The 14,879-nt window shown below is 36.3% G+C and overlaps 1 protein-coding gene across 1 annotated transcript in view; it reads left to right on the plus strand.

Annotated features, from left to right (window-relative positions):
- Window positions 1-14,879, plus strand: part of GAS2 (growth arrest specific 2) — a 75,807-nt gene that overhangs the window by 35,614 nt on the left and 25,314 nt on the right. The window contains exons 5-6 of the mRNA XM_065755427.1: window positions 4,101-4,245; window positions 7,948-8,055. Coding sequence (XP_065611499.1) covers window positions 4,101-4,245; window positions 7,948-8,055 — 253 coding nt within the window. The remainder of the gene's footprint in view (window positions 1-4,100; window positions 4,246-7,947; window positions 8,056-14,879) is intronic.

The following is a 14,879-nucleotide window of genomic DNA, read 5'->3' on the forward strand; positions in this document are numbered from 1 at the left end:
ATTTTATTTATTTAAATATACCTCTTGATTCTCACCAACAGAATCAAGACACGAATTGAATAAATGGTCTGAGTTTCATCTCTATCAGATGTTCTTAGCTAGGCAGGAGCCTCGTTGTGTTCTAGAGTTTATTTTTGCTGTCAAGATGCCTTTGATGTTTGATAGACAATCAAAATGATGGTAATGAGAATGTTTTTTTTTGTTTTCTCAATCTTATGCTGATGCACTAGTGTAGTGTGTAAGATCTGCTACAAATTACCTCAATAGCTGTCCTGCTGCTCATTCTTATATGTACATCAAGGCTATATGAAGCTCTGGTTATTGAAGTGAATTGTCCTGTTTTTTAGGTTTTGTTTTTAATTATTTTATTTTCAGTAAAATTTCTTGTTTATGATCAGGGTGAAGGAGGTCCCCATTTATACCTTGTTTATGGATTAGTATTTTTGTGTAGGTATTTATGTTTAATGGATGTTGACTTGGGAAGATACTTAACTATATTTATCTGCTGATCAAGCATCAGAAAACACCTTGTCACAGGAAATTTGTATATCAGCGCCATTGGTGTGAATAAGAACAGATTTCCAATTTTCAGGGGGTTTCTGCTCTTTCTAAAATGTAAAGTATAAAGTGATGAAAGCTCTACTATTTTTAAGAATTTAACTTCAGACGAACAAGGATCCACTGTTCTCTAGGTACTTGATGAATGTCAATTTTGACAAATTTAACTTAACTTGAGCAAACATATTGGCCTCCCAAAATCCCCAGCTTGGAGATGGACTTTCTTTTAATTTTTTTTCCAGCTCTGATAAATCCTATTCCCATAGTGTAGGTCAGAAATGTCCATGCTGGACAGTTTACTTGATATTATTCAGCTTCCTCAGAGAATGAATATCAATTCTTAGGTAGTGCTGGATTCTGTTGGAGTTGGTTGAGTTAGGTTAATCTCATTCTGCACTGGGAGCTGAGTTCTGAACAGGTGTACTAAGGAACTAAGATTCAATATTTACTTTCAGATTTAGCTGTTGTCTCAGGCTTTCATTTCTCACATGCTACCTTATTCAGGTGCAAAAACACATCCTGAATCATATAACATTTTCATTTATTAAGTATATCTATTTCAAAGTCTTTATATATTTTAGTGTATAATATAAAATATATTAATGATATATATAACATTTTTTTCTTATTGTATTCACTTCTTATTTACAGCTTTGAGGTAAAATAACTATGTTCATATACTTGTTCCTGTTCTAATATCTCTTCCTTGAAAAGAATAAGAAAATATTTATAATCTCTTAAGTTTCTCAGGGACAGAAAACTATTGGAGGGAAATGTCAGGTTAGTATAACTGAAAAGTAAATATTTGATGTCAATTTTGCTTGAGCTGTGGTGAAATATAACTATTGTGGAAAAGGAAAGTAGTTGCATCTTCAAAGTGCAGGAAAGAACATGTTAAACTGACACTGCTGTTGTACTGCTTTCAAAGGCGAGGGAGGTCATTTTATGCTTGCTTTATAAAGCAAATTATGTCTGTTAACAGCCTTCTGGGGTCTGCTTTTTGGAAGAATAGAATAGAATCACGGTATGGCTTTTGTTGAAAAGGACCCCAAGGATCATCAAGTTCCAGTCCTCCTACCACAGAAAGGGCCACCGACCTTCAGATCTGATACTAGGCCAGGTAGCCCAGGGCCCCATCCAACGTGGAGAGTTGCCACCAAGGTCTTAGATAATGTGCCTCAGGATATTTCTGAAGAATAAGAAGAGTAAAAGAGCTAGTAATGATTTTTCCTCTTCTTTATCTGTTCTGGAAGTGAAAATATATGTTCATTATTAGGAGCAAGTTCTTAGCATGCTTTGCTGGCATGATGACTATTTCTCTTCAAAGTCTATAGTTCCCATAAACCAGTCTAGTTCTTTGATCTTATTGAAAGTGCATCTGAGGCAGAATTGAAAGAAGCAGGGAGTCACTGCAAGGACTTGTCTCTTTTCTGCTCAGCATGAACTCATTCAACAGGTGCACTGTGGATGAGGGAAGGCAGCTGCTAATTTGCCTATGCACTGGTAACTCTCTTAGCATCATTTAGCACTGCATCCTTCAAGCCAAATTACAGAGATGAACTGGATCATTGGGCTGTGAGTGGGAAACTGCAATGTCCACTTACTTTGAAGAGTAGCACTGGGAAGTGCTGTTAATTACTACTGACATTTATCAGGGATTTATATCAGGGCAGTATCACTTAATGTTTTCATTAATGGACTAGGTGATATGATAAAAGGCATCTTCAGCATATTGGTAGGCAGACAGTGTGTTGTGGGAAAAGTCTGTGGTAAAGCTGTCCAGAGATAGCTTGACAAGGGGGAAAAAAATAGGCTGACAAAAAAAACCAACTTAGGCACACTGTATTTATTTTAGTTTTGTTGAGGTAGAATGCCTGTACAGGTTAGGGAAAGTTGGTCTGAGCAGCAGCATTCAAAAATTGCAGTGAGAGAAATTCTGACTATATAGAAAAAATGAAGTAGTTACGTAGCTCTTTAGGGGGCTAAACAACCACCACAGCAATTTCAAGATTTCTGGTATTGTATTCAATTTTTTCTTGGTAAAATAAGGGGAGGTGGTGCTCTAAGAAGTCATTTGGAGATCACATTACAGCCTGATGCTGCCTCACTGCAGTTATGAGAAAGCAGGCTAAAAGCAAGTGGAAAAGGAAATTCTTGACATACCTTCCAGAACAGAATTTGCACCTCTGCGGCATGACAGACTGCGCTCAGAAAAGACATGTTTCTGCAATTCCAGCTTTCTAGCAGGTTGATCATTCAATAACCACCTAGGTTGGTTGCATGTGTGAGGGGGAAAATGAAGCTACTGTGTTTATATGTCTTTCAACTTGCCATCAGATGAATTTGGAGCACTGCGAGTGCAGGGGAAAAAAATTTAAAATCCTGTCACAATGATGAAAATTGGAGATTATGAAAAGCAGCAGAAGTAACAAAGCAGTGTTGCTTAGGAGAATTGAAGAGTTTTATTTGATGAGTAAGGCTGCGTGCAGGTGTAGGGCTGGAGACCAGTGGGAATTTAATGATTTACAGCCTGTCGGCATCTGCAGACACACAGGAAGTAAATGAATTTTATATAAGTACTTGCTTCAGTGTTGGCTGACTTTTCATTAGGCAGGCTGCACCAGTTACAAGCCAATGTAAGCATAGACTTGGTTCTTATTGTTTTTTTTAATTATTAATTTTCTAGTCAGTAGTGTGACTAAATTAAAAGTTATCATAAATGCACACACTGACTCTTTTTATTTTTATACCTTCTCCTTCTATGCTTTTATGTTATTATGGTACTTATTTTAAATTTCAATCAATTGCTCAATGTTTTAGTGTCCAGATCTTTACCTAGATAAGTAAGCACGCTTCAACATCTGGCCTACAGCAGAAGAAAATATGGTTTCATTTATACAAAAGGTTCTTCATGAGAAGTCTACATGGCATGATAGCTTTTCCAAGCTGAAGTCCTTTTCTGAAGAAAAAAAACAACAACAATCTTTCAGTTATTCTCGGTTTTGGTTCAATGTTGGGGAAGAAAGAAAAAGCAGAGGGGAATTAACAGTGTTTAGGAAAATAGGATGGGCTTTTGGATTCCTGACATCTGTCTGAGCTGTGCTGCTTGCTGTGAGATGTTGATTTAATCATTTGCCATAAAGCTTTGAAAAGCAGATATTCTTTTAAAGGACCTTAGTCTCCAAGAGCTGTACGCGATGTTCTCCATGCCAAAGTTGCATGTATTTGTTTTTGTTGGAGCTACAAGTGTTTTGCCACTGTAAGCAAATGTCTGAAGATTGGCTATGAAAAACAGGTTCAAAAAGCTCCTGTCACTTGTGAAAAATACTGGCTCTGTGTCAATTAATTGGTCCATAAATCCAATGCAATACTAATTTGGAATTACGGCTTCAATGGTTCTTTTACTTGTTTACTAACGTACATGGCAATCTATTATTGTGCTGTTGTATGATATAAACAATTGAAGTTCTCTGCACTATTATTTTTTAAGATATTATATACTTGAAAAGGACTATTAATATTTGTTTGCATGTTTCCAAAAGGTTTGGGGTGGAGCCTCCTGGATTAATAAAGCTGGAAAAAGAGATTGAACAAGAGGAAACACTTTCAGCCCCCCTTCCGTCTCCCTCCCCATCACCAACAAAGTCTCCTGCGAAAAAGAGCACAGGGAAGCTGTTGGATGATGCTGTAAGTTGTGGGAGGAAGCTTCCCAGCTGATCTATTCCCTTCTGATGCATTCTTGTATGTACTTGTAAAATATACAGAGGATTCAGTTTAAGATCTCACTGTATTTTAGACATTTGCAGACTGATAGCAGTGATTTGCTTTCAACCACAATTATTTATGCTTGAGACTTGGAAAAAATGTAGCATTGTGTAGGAGATAGACAGTTTAGCCTAGCTTGGTGTTTAAGGCCAAGTTTGCTTCTTATTGCTGTGTTGTCTTTTTCTGTAGACTACTTATTCATCAACTCCCACTTGGTGTTTTGTCTGAGAAAGAACTGAGTCAGGACTATGAGATTTGGCCCATACAGCTTTGTACAGATGATTAACACTTAGAAGTTACCTCAGCCCAGTTTTTATGCCATTCTTCTGCATGTTCCTTCTATGGTTAAAAAAAAAAAAAAAGAGGATTTCTTCATTGTTAGAAGCAATCTTGCTTTGAATTTCATTAAACTCTATGCATTTTACAGTAGCATTCGTATCCTGTTGCAAGCTTTAGAGAGGTTTATTTGAAACTACTGGAATCACATGAAAACGACAAATACTGAGACTGTGAAAAGGTTAAACTTGAAAAGTACAAATACATTCTATAAAAAGAAGCAGTTACTATAGTAACCATTATATTACAAGGTAGATGTGCCACCTGGGATTTACAAAGCACTTCTTGAAAAATCCATGTGCCACTTTTTTTTTTTGCTAGAAAAAGCAGATGGGGTATAATGTTCATTCATTTTATTGAAATACTTTATGGTATTTCATGCAAATAATTGCATTTAAATTGGTTTTATGTTTTGTATTTCTTCCTCAACTTTTCAAAAGCACTTGCTTATGTTTCAACAGAATTGAGAAACAACAATTATTTGCAGAAGGGTAGTGGTGACTGTATCTTGTAGTAACAGAAAAAGTATGAAGGTTGTCTCTCACCACCTCCTTTAATTTAGAAAGCAGTGGGGATAGAAACCTAATGGAATTCCTCCAGCTAGATTCCTGACCCTCACTGCCCCAGACACTCACACCATAAAATAACAGCAGTGCTCATATAGTCCAGACACAAAATAAAATAGGATATAATTCTTCGCTCTGCTTCCTTATTTGATTTCCAAATTCCAGTCAATAATACTTCTGTGTCCTTTGGGATAGTAAGGTAATGGAAGCCTCAGCAGAAGGATCAGCAGTGAAGGTCTCATTATCCTCTGCTTTACACCAACATCAATCTGTTAGCTATCATCCTCTTAGCTAACATAGCTTTATTTTGCTTACATACTTCAAAACAAGCTTGAAACCTGTCTTTGTCTGCTTCGTCTTTTTACTTGTTTAAATGAACACTGGTAGATGCAGTTACAAAGGCATATTTCACACTTTCCATTTCCAGTTTTGAATTTCCATTTTGTCTCCAGAGGTGATAACTACCATAGTTATATCAGAAATCTTTGATCATCAGTCAGCATTCAGAGGGCCACTGTGAAATGGACTAGGATTGTGTTAAGACGACTTACTGCCATGTTCCGAGAGATGCAAGTATGTACTTTTTGGAACCTCGGCAATTTACACTGGGTCTAAGTCACAGACCATTGGCTTCATTGTTGTGACACCTTTTGTAGCTGACTATTTAAATCGTACAATACTGATCTTAAAACAATGCAGTGATCATACATTCAAACTGAGGACAACTCACATTTAAACACATCAAAAGCATCAAATAAGTGTAGAGCCCAATTACTTAGTGCAAATTGAAAATGAAATATTCTTCACACAAATTTAATACCCCTCAATATTCCCCACAACCTAAGAATACTTACCTTAACAATTCTACAAAGCAATTGAGTTATTCAGATAACAAAACTGAACCTCTTCAGGCATAGTTAAACATCAAATTGGGTCACCAGAGTTGGTTTCAAAAGTGTTTTTGTTCTCCATTCTGATATAGAAATAAATATTTTGAGTTGACATAGCATATGATTTGAATAGCATATGATAACCTTCTCTAAAGAGCATGTTGAACTTCTTTTGTTTTACTTCAGAAGTCTTCTCTGTTCATTTATTCACATTAATCAACATATCTCTTAGAGTGCCATAGCTTTACTGTTTTGTTTGCTTTCCTAAAACAATTTAAGACGTGCATTTTTTAGTTATTCATTGAGCATTCTTTACTAGCCATCAGACCATTTTTACAGGGCCTTGATTTACAAACTGGATTTCAAAAGGTCTGTACAATATTATTTGAGGTGGAGAAAAAATCTCCAGGAGGCTCCTTAAGCATTTGGACTGTTTGACAGTGATGCCCTACATCATATTCCATCAAAGAAAACCACAGTGCACTAAAATGATGTGCTTGTCACTCCTGCTTCTGCACGCAATTTGAATGTCAAATGAGTGTTTTTCTACCAGATCTCTTTTGGCATTGATGGCTGTGCTACTTTCAGATCACTGAAAAGTTGAAGTTTCACTATGACTGATAACTTGCAAGGCTGTGTTTTCATGAGAGGTCAAAGTCAGGCTGGTGTAGTTGACAAGAAGTAGAAAAGTATGGAGCCACATTTGCATTGGTAAAGCAGAGCACTTCTGGAGGTCCTTTAATTATCCTTGATTGCATTAACTCTTTAAGGTGGGGATTACCAAAGGGTAGTTGGCAACACTGGGGAGCATCTTGCTTGTCACTACATCATAATACTTTCTGTCCAACTTTTCTAATGTGCAAGTGTCAGGTGGAAGTATTGGATAGGACCTTTTATAAACAAGCTACAATTCTTCTGCTTTTATTCTATTTTTTTTTTAGGAAGTAGAATACTCCATTGACACATTCATTCTGTTGGATTTATACTTTGGCAGGTCAACTGATTCTCTGTGAAATACTGAGCATGCCTCTACAGGAGTTTGGTGGTGAACTCGAATTTAGGAAGTTATGTAGAATTCAGTTAAACATAGCAAATATTATGTTTAACTGTGACAATTGTCCCTATTTTTACCTCTTCATGGCTGTTAAATCCTTGACTAAGTCATTGGAAAAAACACAACTTGGGATTACAGGAAATAGTTTGAAACATCAACATTCTCATTCTGTTTTAATATATCTAGTTTTTAAGGAATTGAGTGTGTATGTTTAATGTTAACTTTTTAAAAATTTATTTCACATGGCTTACATTTCAAGTCAAGAGTATGGCTGATTCTTGAGTCTGGCTAAATTTGATGCAGCCCTGAAGGATTTGCACAGGCAATCTAATGGGCTGTTAATGTACTTTATTTAGTGATCCTAAGGCTAAGTGTAAGCAACTCTTTTTAGCTTTTGCATACCTTTTCACCTTCCAACTCCCTTTTAAACAATAGTACAATGGATTTCATATTTGTGCAAGATGAGCCAAATCCTTAGTTGTCAATCAGTTTTTTCTTTCATAATTCTATTGAATTTTTTGAGAACTTAGCGTGAATTTTGGATTAAGTGCTTACTATTTTCCCTTCATAGTGATGATATACCAAACAAGATATTTCAAGAAATAATTAAACAAAATTGAGATCAAAATATCAAAAATGTCAAAATTAAAAAGGCAATAAAAAAAATAAACTAAGAAAATATTGGCATTGAAGACTAAGATTAATGCTAGTGTTATGATAAAAGTTCTCTTGAGTGTTATTCTACATTGTTGTACTTAGTTTCACTTTTTTCCTCCAGGTTAAACACATTTCTGAAGATCCACCTTGTAAATGCCCTAATAAATTCTGCGTTGAGCGCCTTTCACAAGGAAGATACAGAGTTGGAGAGAAGATCCTCTTTATTAGGGTAAAGATTTTATTTTATCTGCTGCCTTCCTCTTTGGAAATATTTTTCTATTTAACCAGCACTGGCTCATTTCTCTGAAATTGCCAGAGTACAGAAAATACGTTAGGTTAACTGACTCGTGAAATTATTAGCATCTGGTAGAACCTTATAATTCTAGGTCATGGAATTTGTTCTGTCTTTGATCAGGGGCAACCAAAGAGTAAATTGCAACAAACGGAGATGAGGATTTCTAGTTCTATTTGAAAGAACATCGACTGCATCATCAGCCTTTCTCCCATTTTGCACTGACTGATAATATTTGATGGGTCAGGAAAGAGATCAAAGGCACAATGAACATTGTGCTGCCAAGTCATGACTAAGACATGTTAAGTACAGGGGGCAAAACATTAATGTCATATTACTCCAGTTGATTAACATATTTCTAAGCTTAGTGTTATAATTCATATCAAGTATGAAATACATTAACTCCTGTATCACATAGTTAATCCTTAATATAAGAATTTCCTAGCATAAGTATCTGTCTGAATTTAACAACAGCAAAAGTTATTTAAACTTCATTTAGATCCTCTTTGTATGTTTTGTATGTATATTTATGCCAATGATATGAAAATATTCCAATTATCTTTTTTTCTGATGTTGTAGAAAGAATGTGATTCATATTATGCTTCTTTCCGTTTTCTGTTTCTCTCCCCACATTGTGCAATAACTTGATAATAACTTGATAAAGTGGTACATCTTACTATCAAGAACTATTAACCCTGTTCTGCTAAAGGTGTGAAACTGACCTTAAAAAGTGAGGATTTAGTACCTGTGAGAACAAAAGAAGTTGGAAGGAATCCTTCCCATCTGTTCCCACATCAAACATCAGAGTGGTTACTCTGTTGTAAGCTTACACTTAATTTATAGTAAAGTCAAATTTAGATAAGGATTTAGGTTGCCCCATGCGTATGAAGTTGAGAACACGTTTAAATAATATGCTGAGTAGGAACTGAAAAATCCCATTTAATTCAGTAATAGCTCAGAATTAATAAGAAATACAGGGTTTTTCAGAGATACTTTATCCTAGCATGTTACATCTCATACTATTAATAGCTTCTCTGTTTCAGAGCCAGCAATACTTATTAATTCTGCAGTATTTTAGGGTACTAGCTTTAAATGACTTGAAAGAAGGTAATTTCATCAACCAAACTTCCCAGTAATCTGGAAACTTCTGTTTTCTTCCTTTTGATTTGAATTTAAAATAACAGTATCAAAGTATGTTTAATCTTTCAGTTGTGATAAACTAAGCTGTTCTGCCAGAATGGTGAGAGTCAAATTCCCTTTCACTGGCTTCTTTATTGTGCAATCTAATCCTACTCAGATTTCTTTCCAAGTTTGCAAACAAAACACGCTTTTTGTATCACACTACTATGTTCCAAGTAGGATTGTGCCAAAAAATAACAGTAATATAGATTAGACACGAATCTACAGTATTAGAGATCATTCCTACAACAACGATATCAATGGAAACTTGCCAGGAACTTCAGTGGGAACAAGTTTATTTCTGTGGGTTTTAGAAGTTATTTGTCTTTGGGTTTTGTTAGTTTGAATCTCGCTTTGGAATACCCTACTGGTTCGCAGTAAGTTATTACTCTTCTCTCTATACGTATTTATTGTGTACATGAATAGATTTATTAGTATTTTTTTGGAATCCTTTGGACATTTCCTTATGAGAAAACATGTTGGGGTACATAGCTGACTTGTAATTCTGTTGATAATTGGCACCCAATTCTGATGCTGCTGAGACAATTCCTCCTATGCTCTACATTTCATGTAGAGGGTGACAGTGCCCATTATAGGCCATTTGTTTGTAATCCAACGAGCCTCAGTTGAATTGAGGGGAAGAAGTTTTTTCTAACTTCTGTAAGTCACTCTGTACCAACTGACAAGCTTGCTAATGTTATAGTCAACTTCAAGCGGAACTGCTCTTCAAAAATGAGATACACTGCACAAAGGTTTGTTATGTAAGATTTTGTGTCCTGAAAAAAGGGACGCACAGAGTTAAGACTGCTTATTTCTTGAAGGCAGCAAAAGAGATAATTTAGAGGAATAAAGAATTTTATGGCACAGAATGTGAGTATGACCTTAGAAAAAGATAGTATTACAAACAACTAATTTTAGTGGCAGATATTTTTATTTCAAGCTATCTTGTGTTTAATACATGATAAAAACATATGTATGCTTTCCACAAAAAACTTAGTCGCTGTCATGAAAGTAGATCCAACTGATTCATACACAAAATTCAAATCAGTGGTTTCTGCACAATGAAAAACTATTTTTTGTGCAAATGGAGTCAAATCAAATGACATAATGGGTCCTGACTGTAGAGTCTGACATTTTTCCTGACATCTGATTGCTCTTAAACTTTTTCACCTTGTTCTTTTAATCATTAATTGTAATTACCAATGCTTTCTTGTAATAATGAGAAAATATTTCTTTGATAATAGCTCCTTCTAAATCTAAATCCCTGTAAAACTATTGTTTGCCTGATATAGCACCTGTGTAGTTTCTTTTGGGATTCACTATCAATATGTATTAATTGTATATGATCACTGATGGTTACAAACAGTCTGGCAATGTTCTGCCCCTCTGTTTTCCGTTTCTGGTGAGAAAAATGTACTCGTTTATTAATATGTAAACACACTTTCCCCCAAACCATCCAGAAAGGGACACTGTAGCAGGTAAGTGTGGGAAATACAGAAAAATGGAAAGCAGACTGATAGTCCATTTATCAGAATTCCATCTTGTTCTGCTTTTCCAATCCAAACACATAATTGACAGTGATTGTTTTTATCTTACTTTTTACCATTAACCTGAACTTTACTGTCTTCCTTGTTTCAGGCATTCTGACAGCTTTCCTGCTTCTCCAAGGCTATTTATGTTAAACTATTCAGAATAATTTACCTTTCTAGCCCTGAAATTCCTTTTCTAGAGCTTTATCCTCCCCAAATAACTTTCACTGGAGTCAAAAATGTCAGAATTGTTGGCAAATCAGCATTTCATCAGGGCTGTTGGGCTTCAAGGACAGCAATGATTACTGGTCTGTTCTTTGGGCTTTGATTCTCAGTTGTAGCAGTGGATGGTAAAATGCTTTATCATTCAACCATTTGGTGTTTTTTTTTTTTAATTTTTATTTTATTTTTTACCATGGGCCAGATCCTATCCAACTGCTTTACCCTCATGTACTGTCTGGTACAGTTGATCCATACTTCCTTAATTTTCGTAATGAAAGCATAATGAATTCTGGACATGATCAATTTTTGCTTTTTTCTCCTATTTTTTAATAAAAGTAGTTAACATAAATAGGTACCAAAAATATTAATAGTTTCAAAAATAGCTGAAAAATGGCATGTAAAAAGAAAAAATTACCAAACTAATTATGTAGGAAATGATGGCGGACAATTCTCAGAGCTCATTGTTTCAGTGGTTTTTTTTCCTTAGAATGCTGAGAATACAGAAATAAGAAAGGATGTAATTTGCTCTGTTTTTCTTCCCTTTTTGTGAAGCTGTGAAGTTTTGCTCTGCTGACTGAACTGCTTTTTTTTTTTATAAAATGTACTGCATCTCTATCTGTGTACCTGAGAGCATAGGCTTACTGCTAATTCACTCAACCATGAGTTCAGACAAAAAATCACTTTGAAAAATGGAAAAGCATTTATGGTTCATTAAGAATTATAGATTTGGACCCATAAGTTTATATTGAAGGTGTTAATTGGGGAAAGTATTTTCCTTCTGTTTAGTTTTAGTTTTTTTGTTGTGCTTTTGCTTCATAGTGTTTTTTTATTTTTTTGTCACCGGTTTGCGGGACAGTTTGACCCGGTACCGTGACATTTGAGGCAGGGGACCCACGGGCCCACACCCCAGGGAAGTGGAAAAGGGAAAAAGAAGAAGGGAGATGGGCCTAAGAACAAAACAGCGGCAACGATCTGAGGAGGAACGCTAATTTACTAAATAAGATATCAGAAAGGAAAATAAAACAATATAATATAATTGGAGTTGAGGCAAATGAATTAAACAAAATGAACAAGAGAGAGAGAGTGTCTGATAAACCGAAGGCCTTATGCTAACGCTGAAGGCGGACGGCTGCAACAAACACCCACTGCTGAGCTCGGTCCTGAAAGGAAGAGAGTCCCGTGACTGCAGACAGTTTTTATCTTTCCCTCTGGGTGGAAATATGTAAAAATGCAAAGCATTGCAAAGTCCTCTGGGGAATGTAGTTCTTCTCTTCCGAAACAGGTACACCCAGAACTATCGGCGATCCACAGAGATGGAGCATTAACTCCTTAACTCTCAATACACCACATGATGTCATGATGTGGAATATCAGTAATACAACAAAAATCATAAAACCATAACATTTTGTAAGTGTTAATTTTAAATTATTGAGACATTATTACATTTCCATTAGTATTGAGGCAGAGATAATATTTTCCGTTTGAAACTAGTAAGCCTAATGTATTAGGAGTGGAGATCATAGAATCATGCAATGGCTTGAGTTGGAAAGCATCTTAAAGATCAGCCAGTTCCAACCCAATGCTGTGAGCTTGTTGGTCCCCATCAGATCGAGTGGGACCCCATCAGATCGAGTGGGACCCCATCCCACCTGTTCTTGAATGCCTTTAGGGATGGGGTATCCACAGCTTCTTCAGGTACCCTGAGCCAGTACCTCATCACCTTCTGAGTGAAAAAATTCCAGCTAATATCCAATCTAAATTTCCCTTATTTTAGTTTAAGGCAACTCCCCCTCATCTTATCACTATCAGATGATGTAAAATCAGGAGGAATATAGCTATTGTAAGCTCCTTTGAAGTACTGCACAGCTGCAACTAGGTCTCCCTGCACCCCTCTCTTCCCCAGACTGAACAGGCTGAACTGTCCCAGCCTTTCAGCATTATAGAAGTGCTCTAACCCTCTAGTCATTTTGTGACCCTCCTCTGGACCCGCTCCAGTGGTTCCACATCCTTCCTGTACTTTGTACTCTAGGCTTGGGCACAATAGTCCAGATGAGGCCTCACAACGGCAGAGGGGAACAATCCCCACCCTCCCACTGCTGCCACCCCTCTGTTGATGCAGCCCAGAATGCTGCTGAACTTCCGGGCTGCAAGAGCACACTGCTGGCTCATATCCAGCTTTTTGTCCAGCAGGACTCTCAAGCCCTACTCTGCAGGGCTGCTCTCAAGTTTTACTCCCAGTCTATACACATACCTGAGTTTGTCCCAAACCAGGTGCAACACCCTGCACTTGGCCTTGTTTAACCTCTTTAATTTCTTGTGGGCCCTCATTTCAAGCCTGTCCAGGCTCATCTGGATGGCATCCCTTTCTTCTGTTGTGTCAACTGCACCACTCAGTTTGGTGTCATCAGTAAACTTGCTGAGAGAACTTGCTGAGAGAGAGTGCACTTCATCCCGCTGAATATGTTGTTGATAAAGGTTTTGAAGAGTGTCAGTCCCAAGACAGACCCCTGGGGGACATCAGTCATCACCAGGATGCAGTTATTCATAGCGTCACTTTTTAAGGAAGTTAATACCAATCTTTCTGCTTCATGTTATCATTTAGAGAAATGAAAATAAATGAGACTTATGTTGCCTCAGGAAACCAAAGTTTCTGTACTGTTTGTTAGAAATTTTCATTGAATTTTTAGCATTCAGACATAGAAGTACATTTATTATCTCTTGCAGCATTCTTTAGCTTTAGGGTAAGGTTCTTAAGGAACTTGTAGCTTATGTGGGATTCTCAAAGTAGGCTCTATATCTGGAGGGATGATGGTTCTAAATAGAATCGACATAGATAATCTAAAAAAAATGGTGTATAGGTTTTAAAATATTCAATGAGATGATTTAACCTTTCTATTCCTGAAATAACATGAAAAAGTTAATTTATCTTTAAAAATGTTTGGTTTTACTTTGTCATTCTCTTATCAATGTAAAATCAATAACTTTTCCTCTTATTTCATCCAGGTTACACTTATCTAGCTCTGTCGTTGCTTAAATTATTCCTTTGATGGCAAAGTTTAACTCATACAGAAAATCCCATTGAATTCAAATGCTCATTGCATTGGAATCAACACTTCTCATTTAAGTAGCAACTTTTCTCCTTTGAGAACAGTCAAGCCAGGAAGCAAATTGACAAAAGGGGTTGTGTAGTCACATCCCTTGGAGGTTTCTAAGAGTCAGTTAGTTAAATCCCTGAGGAACCTGATAGAGCCTTATAGCTGATGCTGCTTTAAGAGGATGGGACATGCTGTCCAATTTGAATTATTGTATGTATGTTTTCTGGGGGGATAAGAGCCATGCCAGTCTCCTCAATCAAGTGCAGTTTTCAAGTATTTAGATTTTACGTAGTTATAAGCAAATAAAACTTGGGTTTGGAGTATAGTTTGCTGCCCATTTAGCACAGTATTAATACTTAATATAATATTTTATATCAATTTGCTAAGTTAAACAGTGAACTGGTTGGAAAATCTTGCTTACAGGGGAAGAAACTTTGAGATTATGTGCACACAAACTTGATTATGTATTTTGATCTTATGATGACAGTTTTCCTATTCAAGCTGCTGGACCTAAACATATGTAAAATTTAGTTTGTTATCAACATACATGAACATAGAAAGTGTAGGTTTAGTTCTTCATGGATAACTGTCAGACAGTAGACTATACTGCAGTGTGACTGTTACTGTCTCTGCATCTTGAACATCTCACCTCTGCCACAAATGGAAATATTTGCACCAAATGGCTAATGTGTCCAAATCTACTTCTATATTTTTTATATCAATGATTGAATTCTCA

This window comes from Cyrtonyx montezumae, unplaced genomic scaffold (assembly GCF_038088225.1).
Source record: "Cyrtonyx montezumae isolate F1298 unplaced genomic scaffold, pur_monq_1.0 scaffold_10, whole genome shotgun sequence".
NCBI classification, from domain to species: domain Eukaryota; kingdom Metazoa; phylum Chordata; class Aves; order Galliformes; family Odontophoridae; genus Cyrtonyx; species Cyrtonyx montezumae.